The sequence below is a fragment of the Wolffia australiana genome, chromosome 10 (assembly GCF_029677425.1).
Source record: "Wolffia australiana isolate 7733 chromosome 10, ASM2967742v1".
Taxonomy (NCBI): domain Eukaryota; kingdom Viridiplantae; phylum Streptophyta; class Magnoliopsida; order Alismatales; family Araceae; genus Wolffia; species Wolffia australiana.
The window spans coordinates 14,977,065-14,989,958 of NC_135844.1; the positions used below are offsets into that span (position 1 = coordinate 14,977,065).

The window sequence follows — 12,894 nt, forward strand, 5'->3', positions numbered from 1 at the left end:
GTCACTCAAGTCCCATCAAGCATTGAACAGCTAATACAGATTAATGTTTTATTTTTTAGTCCCAATAAAGGCCCATTTCTTTTCTCTCAGTCTCTCCCCCCTCGTTCCCTTTCTCTACTCTTCATTCCTCTATCATTATCTCTCTTCTCTTTTAACGTTATGTCTTTTATCTCATACATTTTAGCAAACTTTGTTCACTACACTCACCCTGGGCATTCTCTCTTCTCTTTGCTCTCTCTCTCTATTCCTCTCAGTCAGAAATCTCTTTGTCAATTTTCTTGTGATTTATCAAGTTCAAAATAATAGTTTCTCACAGCTTTCCAATATAAAAAGGGAATAAGATAAAAGGGCATTGGTGAAACCATATATAAAATTATATTTGATTAAGGAAAAAAATCTGGAATTGATTGAAAGTAATCTGATATTAAAGACTCAAATATAAATTTTTCTAAAAATAAAAAAAATCGCTCAAAGGAAAAAAAATCAAAAAGATATAGGTAGATAGCCGAGAGTTGTTGATGTATCTTGATAGAGGAATGCAATCTTAGCCATGAGCCCTTACATTTTACATAGGTGATTTAGAGCCTAGGCCATGTTTGAGACATTTATATTTTGCTTCAGGGTCCACCTTCAAGTCCTGGTGGTGCATTGAATTTGGCTTGATCTTCATATGTGGTCATGCATGTTGCTCCCTCTTCCCTATTCAAGTCACATGTTGGCATATTGGCCGAGGGGACATTAGCGCGTGGTATGATACCTGGCATGCTGATGCGCCACTCGCTTCCCACCCACAGTTTGTACCACACCGAGTGAGACTCACTGTGACCCAGTTGCTTAGAGGCAACACATCACACCTATGGGAGCAGCACGGTCTTCCCTTGGACACCCTACCCGAGGTCCAGACTACGCCACTCGACTCTAGTTCTAATAGTGCTATCTAGACACTCACATCCAATGGAGCCTACACGTGCCGCTCCTCTTGGGAGCATTTCCGTGTGAAATCCCCCCTCCAGCACTGGGGTCGCCACATCTGGCATCCGGCGATCCATACGCACGTCTCCTTTTTCCTTTGGAGACTTTTACACCGCGGCCTCCCGACTGATGACCGAGTGACTCGGATCGGATATTCTCTTAGTTCCCACTGCCATTGTTGTCCCACCCTCCCACACACGGAAATGATGGACCATCTTTTCTTCCACAGCGAGACAACTGTGGAATGCTAGCGCCTCATCACCGATCGCCTTCGTCCTCTGACCCCGTCTGAGTGTTTTGGCAAGTTTATCCTCTCGTCAACCCGCTCTGCACGGAGCCCCATCCTCCACATCACCATAGCTTATCTTCTATGGGAGATTTGGAAGGGGCGAAATTCTTCTCGTTTTGCAGGTTCGCCCATGCGCGCTGTGGACATCATGCGACGAGTTCAGCTGTGGCTTCGGCGCATCCAACCTCTGCTTCCCTCTCGAGACGGCCGCTCAACACTCGCGAGAGACCTCCTCTGTCAATTGGCATCCCGGCGACCCCCGCCGCCACTCGCATCCAGTATCGAGTTGTTTATTGGTTCCCATCGCCAATAGGCATTCTCAAACTGAACGTGGACGGTGCGGCTAAAGGGAACCCGGGGCCAGCAGGGGGAGGAGGTATCCTTAGAGACCATACGGGGAGTGTACTCTTTACTTTCTCCTCTTTTTATGGCATACAAACTAATACAGTAGCCGAGGCTATGGTGATTCGTGATGGTCTACTTCTCTGTGAGGAACGAAACCTTCACAATATCGTCATAGAATCGGACTCACAGATATTGGTTGATATGCTTCGTCTAGGTACATGCTCCCAATGGCGACTCAGCCGTGCGTGGGAAGACATCATGCGATGCCGCTCCCGCATAGCCTGCTTTCGTCATCAGCTGAGAGAGGGCAGCCAGACAGCCGATGCTCTCGCCAACCACGCGGTACACGCACGCACCCCCTCCTCTCTTTTTCATACTTGGCAGGCGCTCCCCTCCACGGCTCGCGGCTGTTATCGCCTCGATCGTCTTGGCATGCCCACCTTCCACACACGGCGCATCCTCGTGACACCAGGCCCGCGGGATTGGAGGATTGCGTGGACTGCTAGAGCTAGAGGCGTGGACAGCGCCCGCCTCAACTAGCGCGTCAGCACGAACTTCCTCGATCCCTCTCGACGACGGAGAGGACACATCCCGCAGTACATCGACATTGCGGAGCGGCTCCGGCGGGACGACGACGAGCACACTTTCCCGAGCGCCTACAAGGTATCATCCATGTATCTCTTCTTTCCTTTAAAATGGGCGTGGACGAGTGGGATCCGAGTGTAATTGGGATATATATACTCGCTCCATGCCTAAAAACATTGAAAAACACTCCACTTTATAAATAAAAACCTCCTAGGTGGCGTCTAGGGCACGGATGGATCGGTCTGCAGGCACAACCCTGGGGTTGGCCGTACCCGGCACTGTGTTTTTTGCCAATAAAAAAAAAAGAAGATCCATGGGTTGTCTTGGTATTCATGTAGATGATGGCTGAGGATGAAGGAATGATAAAAGAAGAGTCTAGAGTTTCATAAAGATAATCTTAACGTCATATCAGAGCTTCATAAACACTGTAATTATACAAAAGTAGAAATGATTACAAATGCATTGTTTGAAAATTTTGACTAATATCAAAATTTGAAAAGACTGATAGGAAAATGAAGCTATAGAATCACTTGGAAAGTTTCATCATAAGATTTATAGGGAACTCAAGTCTTATCATAATAAGAAACATGTAATACATATTAGTTATACCTCATGATGGCTCATAAATGGCAGAGGTATTATTTTTGGAAAAAAAAAGTAATATCCAAAAGGGAGATTAATGGTAGCACAATGAAACTCTGGAATCACTTGGAAAAGAATCATGTTGAGATTTATGAGGCGATTAAACCTTCTTCCTATCACACATGTTTATGACATCTCATGAGGGCATATACTTGTCAGATGTATTGCACTTTGAGCTGATGGTTATAATTTTTCCATCAACACAACTCATAATTCCTCTTTTTCTGTCCAATAAATTTAGTTTTAATTTTTAGATGTATTGGATATCATAAATGATAATTCTATCAAGAAAATAACAGTGGCTATATAAAGGACATAGCAGGTAATCAAAGAATACCCCATCAAAGTCTACCAAGAAATTTCAAGTGTCCCAGGTGAGATATAGTTGAAAACAGTATGATGACCAATACAAAATATACTGTGATTAAAACAAAACAAATGAAAAAAAAATGTATGACCAAGTGGAGACAAGAAAGTGGATTGTATGTTTTTATAGGAAGCTTAGAGCCCTTTGTATTCCTTTAATTTCTGTTGAATTTTTAGTATGGAAAATTCATGCATAATTTTTCTTTGATCAATACTAGTGTCCCCATTGCCTAAATGGTAGCGCTATCACTTAGAATTGGTTTTTAAAATACTCGCTGAAATTATGAACTTTGAAAATATTTTCAAATTTTCTAGTTTAACCTTGACCAAATTAAACTGGTTTAACCAAAATGAAATCATATATGCCATCATTCCCTAGTCTATTACAGTCACTGATTCTATGATCAACACCACTCATTCCATCCGCGGTTGGAGCTGACCTGTTTCATGGTAAGCTTACCCCCAAACTATCCTCTCCGTTAGGGTCACCCTTAATCAAGATGAAGAGTATACAAAATGCTCATTGAATTTATGAACTTAGATAATAAATACACGAACAAATTAACAGGTTTAACCTAACTAATATTATATATGATATCATTCCCTAATCTGATGTTCTGTGACCAGCACCACTCCTTCACAATAAGCTTACCCCAAACTCTCTTCTCCATTACGGTCATCCCCTGGCCACTTCATGGTCTGGACAAAGAGTACATAAACTACTCATTGAATTTATGAACTTTGTCAATAAATACATGACCAATCTAATAGGTTTTAAAAAACTAAAATTATATGGCCCATCATTCCCTAATCTGTAGCAGTCACCACTTTTGTGAACAACAACACTACTTCACAGTAAGATTACTCCAAACTATCTTTTCCATTAGGGTCACCTCCAAATTGGCTTCGTAAGATCGAGGTTAATATTATATAAATACTACGTTGAATTTATGAATGTTGACATTATCTTTAACTTTTGTACTTTGACTTTGACCATATGTACATGACCAAACTAATGTTATATTATACCATCCTTCCCTAGTTGTTACAGTCACTGCTTCTGTGACAAACTCCATTCGGCGGTAAGCAGACACAAACTATTTTCTCCATTACGGACACTCCCCGATCGACTTTGTGGTCAAGATAAAGAGAATATAGAATAGTATGTTGGATTTTTTTAACTTAGACGATACCTTTAACATTTCTACTTTAACTTTGACCATATGTACATGACAGAAACTAAATTTATATTCTACCATCCTTCCCTAGTCTGTTACAGCCGCTGCTTTTGTGAACAACACGACACCTTGGTGGTAAGCTGACCCCAGATTATCTTCTTCGTTACGGTCACCCACCCAGTCGACTTCGTGGTCGAGACGAAGAGAAAATAGAATACTCTGTTGACTTTTTGAGCTTTGACAATATCTTTTACTGTGACCATATATACATGACAAAACTAATATTTTATCAAACCATCCTTCCCTAGTCTGTAACAGTCACTGCTTCTGTGACCGACATCATTCCATGGCGGTAAGCTGACCCCAAACTATCTTCTTCTTTATGGTCAACCCCCGTCGATTTCATCATCGAGAAGAATGCAATTTAGAACACGGTTGACTTTTTGAACTTTGACCATATATAGGTGATAAAACTAATATTATATCAAATTATCCTTCTCTAGTCTGTTACAGTCACCGCTTCTGTGACCGACACCACTCATTGGCGGTAAGCTGACCGGAAACTATCTTCTTCGTTACGGTCACCGCCCGGTTGACTTTCTGGTCAAGACGAAGACAATACTCTGTTGACTTTTTGAACTTTGACCATATATAGATGACAGAACTAATATTATATCATACTATCCTTCTCTAGTCATGCTACACTCACCGCTTCTGTGACCAGCACCACTCCTTGGCGGTAAGCTGACCGCAAACTATCTTCTTCGTTACGGTCACCGCCCGGTTGACTTTCTGGTCAAGACGAAGACAATGTATAATACTCTGTTGACTTTTTGAACTTTGACCATATATAGATGACAGAACTAATATTATATCATACTATCCTTCTCTAGTCATGCTACACTCACCGCTTCTGTGACCAGCACCACTCCTTGGCGGTAAGCTGACCGCAAACTATCTTCTTCGTTACGGTCACCGCCCGGTCGACTTCGTGGTCGAGACGAAGAGTATATAAAGGGCTTCCTTCTCTGAGATTCAATTTTGGGATCGACAATGGAGCTTCTCTCATCGCCACTCCCCGCCATCGCCGGAAATCCTCGCCATGTCCGACGAAGATCGCCTCCGAGCAGCGGTAATTGCTCGATCGCCGTCTCCTTCTTCCCCCGGAAAGATCGAATTTCCAGGCAGAAATCGTTTCAGCCCCCTTCCGCGAAGAAAAAGGAGGAATTTGACGGGGATAAAACGCGCAAGAATCTCAGTAAATTGGCCAAGAAGGTCCCTGACGTTTTGGGGGCAGCGATTGAGCGGGCAGAAGCCGCGGCTGAGAAGGCTTTCGAGGGCTCTCCTGCGTCTGATGTTGTGGATGCGTTGCTCGGCAATGCCGGTAAGTTGGAGAACCCCGCAGAATTTGAAAGAGACGGCCCCGAGTTTGTTTTCAGATTTGGTTACGAGGGTAATCAGGAAAAGAGACCGGGATTGTCCGTTGGAGATGATTCTAGGAATTCCCAAGTGGATGAATTGTTGGCGAAAGCTAAGGCAGCTGTCTTAGAAGCCTCCCAAATTGTTGAGGAATTGGAGAAGAGATCTGTGGCTTCGGTGCCCGGAGCTTCTGAGATTGTGGATCAGTTAGCCAATGCAGCAGCTGCGGTCGCAGAAGCTTCTAAGCTTGTTGAGAAGACTGTCGCCAACACTCCTGAGAAAACGAAGAGTGGGGTGTCTGGAATTGCTGATGAATGGGGTGAGAAGGGAGAATCTGAGGCTGAGCAGGTCGTGGCAGGGGATCCGCCGAAGAATGATGATGAATGGGGCAAAGAACAGCAAAATTTAGCATCTGGGGTCTCTGGAATTGCTGATGAATGGGAAGAGAAAGGAGAATCTGAGGCTGAGCAGGTAGTTGCAGCTGATCCGCCAAAGGATGAGGATGAATGGGGCAAAGAACAGCAAAATTTAGCATCAGGGGTCTCTGGAATTGCTGATGAATGGGGAGAGAAGGGAGAGTCTGAGGCTGAGCAGGTAGTGGTGGCTGACCCGCCAAAGGATGAGGATGAATGGGGCAAAGAACAGCAAAACTTAGCATCAGGGGTCTCTGAAATTGCCGATGAATGGGGAGAAAAGGGAAAATCTGAGGCTGAGCAGGTAGTTGCAGGTGATCCGCCAAAGGATGATGATGAATGGGGCAAAGAACAGAAAACATTAGCATCAGAGGTTTTGGGCATTGCTGATGAATGGGGAGAGAAGGGCGGATCTGAGGTTGAGCAGGTAGTGGTGGCTGACCCACCAAAGGATGAGGATGAATGGGGCAAAGAACAGCAAAAGTCAGCATCAGGGGTCTCAGGAATTGCTGATGAATGGGGAGAGAAGGGAGAATCTGAGGCTGAGCAGATAGTTGCATCTGATCCGCCAAAGGATGATGATGAATGGGGCAAAGAACAGCAAAATTTAGCATCAGGGGTCTCTGGAATTGCTGATGAGTGGGGTGTGAAGGGAGAAACTGAAACTGAGTCTCTGACAGAGCCAGATCCTCCGAAAGAAGACGACGAGTGGGGTAGGGACTTGGGAAATGGCGCATACCGGGCTTCCTTTCCAGAGAATGACGTTGAGGATCTGAAGCAGTGTCTTGTGGACTCATTCTACGGGGTAGAGTATGGCTTGGCCGCTTCTTCTGAGCTCAGAGCCGAGATTTTGGAGTTGATTAACCAGCTGGAAGCTGTGAATCCAACCCCTGCACCAATGGAGGCGCCAGAGCTTCTCGATGGGAACTGGGTGCTCCTGTAAGCTTATATACTTCTTCGACTTCTGATACATTTTCTTCTTGTTAATCATTTTTATGGTTTTCCAATGCTTTTTTTCCATTTTGTGTGCTTCAACCCAGAGATATTCATCATTTTGTTCACTGTGCTGACTCAGGTACACTGCATACTCCGAGTTGTTGCCTCTTATTGTCATTGGGAGAGCACCACTGCTGAAAGTCAAGAGAATTTCCCAGGAAATTGACACCCGAAGCTTGACGATAAAAAATTCCACAACAATTTCTAGTCCATTTGCAAGTTTCTCTTTCAGTGCTTCTGCCTCGTTCGAAGTTCAAACCCCATCAAGAGTACAGGTATGGGCAATGGTTGAGACTTCTGACACTTGTCCTTTTAGTAGCTACCTTAGTTCATTCCTTGGACATGAAAACGAAATGTAGCTTTCCTTTTAATCTATGATATTATTTTTTTTCAGAATTATAATGATATTTTTCCACCTAAAGTTTCCTAAACAATTATACAAGTTTGCACATACTGATAATGCACTTGAGGCTACTATCACGGAGGATAGACATTGCTTTGCCCAGATAAATCACCTGATAGTTGTCACCACTTTTTACTGTAATAATTTGCTGTTTCTTGAACATAGTTCGTTCCTTTTGTTGCTACACTTCCTTGTAGCAATAAGGCATCGTTCGTTCAAATTGCAAGGATGAGATGACATGCTGCCAATATCCCAATTTACATTAAGCCAGTTGGATCCATCTGTCTACTTCTGTCACATACAATTCTGTTCTAGTCTCACTCTGTGTGTGTTTGATATCAGATTGAAAGGATTCTCTGTCGGGGGTCCTGACAGTTACTCGGTCTAATTTTGCCTCTTGAAACATCTTTCTCAACAATATAGGAGTGATAATCATCATATTGAAAAATATGGTTTGATGAACTGTAGCATATAAATCATCAATTTCATGATTCTGCAGGTTAGATTCAGGGAAGGGTCTTTTGATCCCCCAGAGGTGTTGCAGTCCGTTGACCTGCCTGAGAGCACAGAGGTATTTGGTCAGAGGGTGAATCTGCTACCTCTGCAACAGGCCCTCGGCCCGCTTCAAGCTGCAGCAGCATCGATTTCGGCTGCCATCTCTGGCCAACCGTCTCTGAAGGTGCGCATCCCAGGGGAGAGGAGCGAGTCCTGGCTAGTCACCACGTTCCTAGACAAAGATCTTCGTATCTCGAGGGGCGATGGGGGCCTCTTTGTTCTTGCCCGTGAAGGCAGCTCTCTGCTAAATCTTTGATGATGAACATGCAAGTCAGCCAGGGAAGTATAATCCGTCTTTGTTTTTCACTTATTTAATCATGTGCTGGGTGCATGCGTATAAGTGCGATACGAAGAGCAAAAAAATAAATGCTAATAAACGGTGGATTGTAAGGGATATAATTATTTGTTGAATGTCATCTGTTTCCAATTCAATGATAGATCCTTGTAATATTTTAGTTGTCCTTGGATTGGAAACCGGATTATTTTGCTCTTACATTAAAATTTGTCCCTTGTCTCCTAACAGTTAATGATCGTAATTGTCTAAAAGACATCAAGTTTTCTTATGAATTAGCTATCGTCCAATGGATTTTTGGGGATTTCAAGACCAACTTTATTCTTGAGAACTGTATTTCCCATAGAGTGTTCTTCCCTTTTTGATGCACATCATTCTGGGTGTCTTGTTCCATAGCCATATCACTATTCCTTAAAAAGATTATTGAAAGGTAAGAAACCCTTGGCTGCAAAGGGTTTCCACTGCTTCTCCAAGTTTAAAGAGTTGTGAAACTGATCTTAATAATGATTTGAAGTGTTGATGGTAATTCCTGGGAGATTCATTGTGAAGGATTATGAGATTAAGTAGTTTTTTTAATAATAACTATACATACTTAAGATATGAATTGTACAAGATTAATTAGCACATTATATTAATTATAGGACCCTCTGGGGATCTAATTCCATATATTTCCAATGTTAAAAGTGTATTATTTTGTGAAAAAATAGAGGAAAGTGTTAAAATCATTAACCCAATTCTACTTACTTGGGGTCAGTTTTATAATTTGTTAGTGTACCGACAAGAGTTGTAATATGTCATGGAAATGAAAACTAGTATCATAAGATTGAAACTAAAGAAATTAACGTGTTGTATAATTGGGTCTTGCTTAGATTTTCCTATTTTACGTCATGGAGTCCTTAAAATGCCTAAATCATAGAATTTTTAGCATAATGTGTTTTGGAGAAAAGTACTCTAAGCTAATCACATCATTGATAACAACTATAAGGTAATGAGTAATCAATTAAGGACAAGAAAGAAAACGATCATCATTCTAAAGCCTTACCATTGGGAGCTCTTTGACAGCGCCTATCTCTAGGACTTTGTTTGCGAACTGGTCCCTGATTTGTGGCCAGGTTCTTTCAGGCAATCAATTCGTCTCACTCGCTTGTATCTTCTCTTCTGCTCTTCAAGTCAGTACTAGCATACCCGCTCCAACCTCTTATAATCGCTCAATCTTGCTGGTCATTCGTGTCATAGATGTCTCCAGACCATGCGGTTGTCGTGACTCCAAGACTTCTAGGAATCATGGAAAAAATCAGGCTATGAGTGAGAATGGGTTTCTGCCATGCACTTATTATGGCAAGACCAACCACCCCTCCAACAAGTGTAGGAAGGAATTTGAGAAACCTGAGTGGGCTCCGTTGGCTTATGGGCCATGCCTGAATGCTTGGAAAACTATTTTCCATGCAAAAGAGCATACAATCAATTCAAATTTTATTTGTAAAACATAGAAACATGGAGTACTTGTGAGCAACTCGTTGCACCCTTTACTTCTTCACTCAGAGAGTGCTTTCAAGCTACTCACTTCTCTACTAGGCTCTAATAGTCTATAGTTCTCCATCTTCTCTAATCTTTCATGTAAGTTCACCATTTGATCCTTCATTAGTGATAGCACTGATATGATCGTGGGATCTATAGGAGCTTGTGTATGAAGCTTAGGCACACTAGAACTCCTAGGAGAACTCTCACCCTTAGAATCTATTGGTTGCGAGGGAACTTGACTTCCAATTTCCATAGATAAATCTATTGTAGCATCATCAGATGTTCTTCTAATAAATTCATGATCATGAGATGCTACCTCTAAAGATATAGGAGGCGTACTACAGTCGTGGAAAGATCGAACATTCTCATCTACTATTTTGTTATTTTCCTCTTCCGTCCTCCTTAATTCTCTGTTTGAAACATCTACCCTCAACTCATCTCCATGAAGGCTTTTATATGATCTTTCTCTGAGTATTAAATATTCCACAAATGAAGGTGCCTTGTAATGCTCCCCTATTGTTCACCGTGGTTGATTACTAGAGTGTCCAAATACGCTCATAGGAGGCGAAGATGTCTGGGTACTATTTGTCTCTATTTTGCCCTCCCTTGCAGCTTACATCGCAAGCTCTTTAACTATCATTCTAACCTTTGGTTGCGTATTTTCCATTTAAGTAAATCAAGATTCCCTAATCAAGGGATAGATAAATAGGATGAGAAAAAGGCACTAAAAAGATAATTAATCCCAAAATCAAATGCTCGTTGCATATAGATGTTCAAGAAAATTAAAATATGATATCCTCTATTGAAGTTAAAAAATTATCAGAAATTTAGAGTTATTAAAAATCAAAGAGAGAAATCACTTGACCCAATAACTCATTTACGATTTCAAAATACATTATAGACACTCAATTGATAGAAATTAAAACCAATTAAATTCCTTAGCGTTGCTTCCCCGGCAACGGCGCCAATTGATAAGCCGAAAATAGGGGTAAAAACTATGCAATTTTTAGACCTTGTCGTTGTGGATTTTGGCTTATGCAATAAAATTTATAAGAACTCCACTTAAGACGTATAGAGATAAGTATGAGTGTCGTCCAAGGGAAGCTAGTAAGGAATTCGATTTGGTGATTGTATTGGTCGTTTCACTCTGATTAAACTGAATTTGATCTTCAATGAGGATCAAGTCACCCTAATTAGATGAGAATTTAGAAAGGGGGGTAGAAGAGTTGAGATGAATAGAAGAAATATGGAGCTCTAAATTGGCTTCTTTGATCCTAATAAAAGGATCCAAGAGGTCAATTAGAGAGGTTAAAAGGGAATTTTTAATTTGAGTTTGGTTTGTTTTTGCAACTTTGATAATTCAGAACTGAAATGGGGGTAATTTAATCTCCTAAGAATTAAAACTAATTTTTTTTAGAGTTTTTCTTTGGAATGCAGTTGAATGCTTAGTTGAATCCCTCAAATTCTCCTCTCAATCCTAATCAGGGCTTGTACATGCCGCTCAAGCCAAGCGATTTAGAATTTCAGATCAAAACCAAGAAGAAGAAACAAGAAATTGAACTAATCTCATTCAAAATGCACAAATCCAAATAAAATCAAGGAAAAAGTACCAGATAACTTGATCCAGGGCAGGACTCCTCTATGTCTTGCAGCTGTGATAGAGAACCATCAATAATGAGCTCCCCCTCTCGAAATTTAGCTTTTATACTTAGGTTATATGGTAAAAATCACCATTTTACCCCCGTTTAGTACTTAATATTTATCTATCAATGTAGGCTGGATCTGAATGATCCAACCGTACAGATAGAAAGAGGGGATCAAGACGAACAAATCCATAAAAAATCATCTCAATCGAACTTCAGGATCAAAAGTTATTAATAAATCAATTTTAAACCAATTTAATCCATTGGATTTAAAATTGATTTATTTATTAATTTCTTTTTTAAACGCGCAATGACGTGTCACTCTCTCATTGGCTGGCGCATTTTGAATCCTCCTTTTTGCAGAAAAGTCCTTAAAAGCCTGGAATTGCTTTTGGACGCCGCCCAAAAGTAATTGTGTATATACCCCTGGTGCACTCTATGTCCTCCGATTTCTCGTAAAAAATTAAAAATATATAGTAAAAATTGCAATAAAACCCTGTAAAATTTTAAATTGGATCTTTACACCTGCAGTGGCGACCGAGAACTGTTTTCAGGGTCTTTTTGCAACAAAAGTTTGCAAAAAGGCCCTTGAAAGTTCGAAAATAATAAAAATACTTCTTTTTCTATTATTAATATACTTTTTTCCTTGAAATAAATACATTTCCTCTTCAAATAAATCTCAGAAAAATCCTTAAAATTCGTAAAAAATTCTAGAAAATTCTAGAAAATTCACTGATTCATTCCCATGCTGATAAATGTCAAAATAAAATATTAAATATGTCATTTTCATTCAAAAATAATTATTTCGAGCTTCAATAAATCCTTTAAAATTCATAGAATTAACAGAAAATTAGGGAAAAATCAGAAATCACTAGAAAACACTATTTTCATGTAAGTATATGATAACAACCCCATTTTAAGCTCTTTAAATGCATAAAATCATGCTAATAACATGAAATAAAGACATAAATTAGGGTGTTATCACAGTGCGCGGAGTTGTGTGGGGTGTCGCGCAGCGGCCACGCGGGCAGCGCATACATTGCATGTGCGGGGCGCGGGGTAGGGAGACATCCTGTCAGGAGACTAAGGCATGTGGCGCACTGAGAGCGCCGAGACGGCATAGAGGGCGCGTAGCGCTCCCGCGGGTAGTGCTGTGCACGCAACGCCCAGCTTGGGCTGTCGAATGCGGCGGCGTCGCGCAGACTACGCACGAAGGTCTTGACACGGGTGCTGGTGGCATGTGTGATCGTCAAGGCAGGGTTGGCGTGTGCGATC

General features: G+C 41.4%; 1 protein-coding gene across 1 annotated transcript; it reads left to right on the forward strand.

Moving 5' to 3' along the window:
* The first annotated feature begins 5,426 nt into the window (after positions 1–5,426).
* LOC144708963 (uncharacterized) lies at positions 5,427–8,600 on the forward strand. Its single transcript, XM_078582425.1, has 3 exons — positions 5,427–7,148; positions 7,285–7,480; positions 8,108–8,600. The coding sequence occupies exons 1-3, from the start codon at positions 5,431–5,433 to the stop codon at positions 8,417–8,419; spliced, it is 2,226 nt and encodes a 741-aa protein (XP_078438551.1). The 5' UTR covers positions 5,427–5,430; the 3' UTR covers positions 8,420–8,600.
* The last annotated feature ends 4,294 nt before the right edge of the window (positions 8,601–12,894 follow it).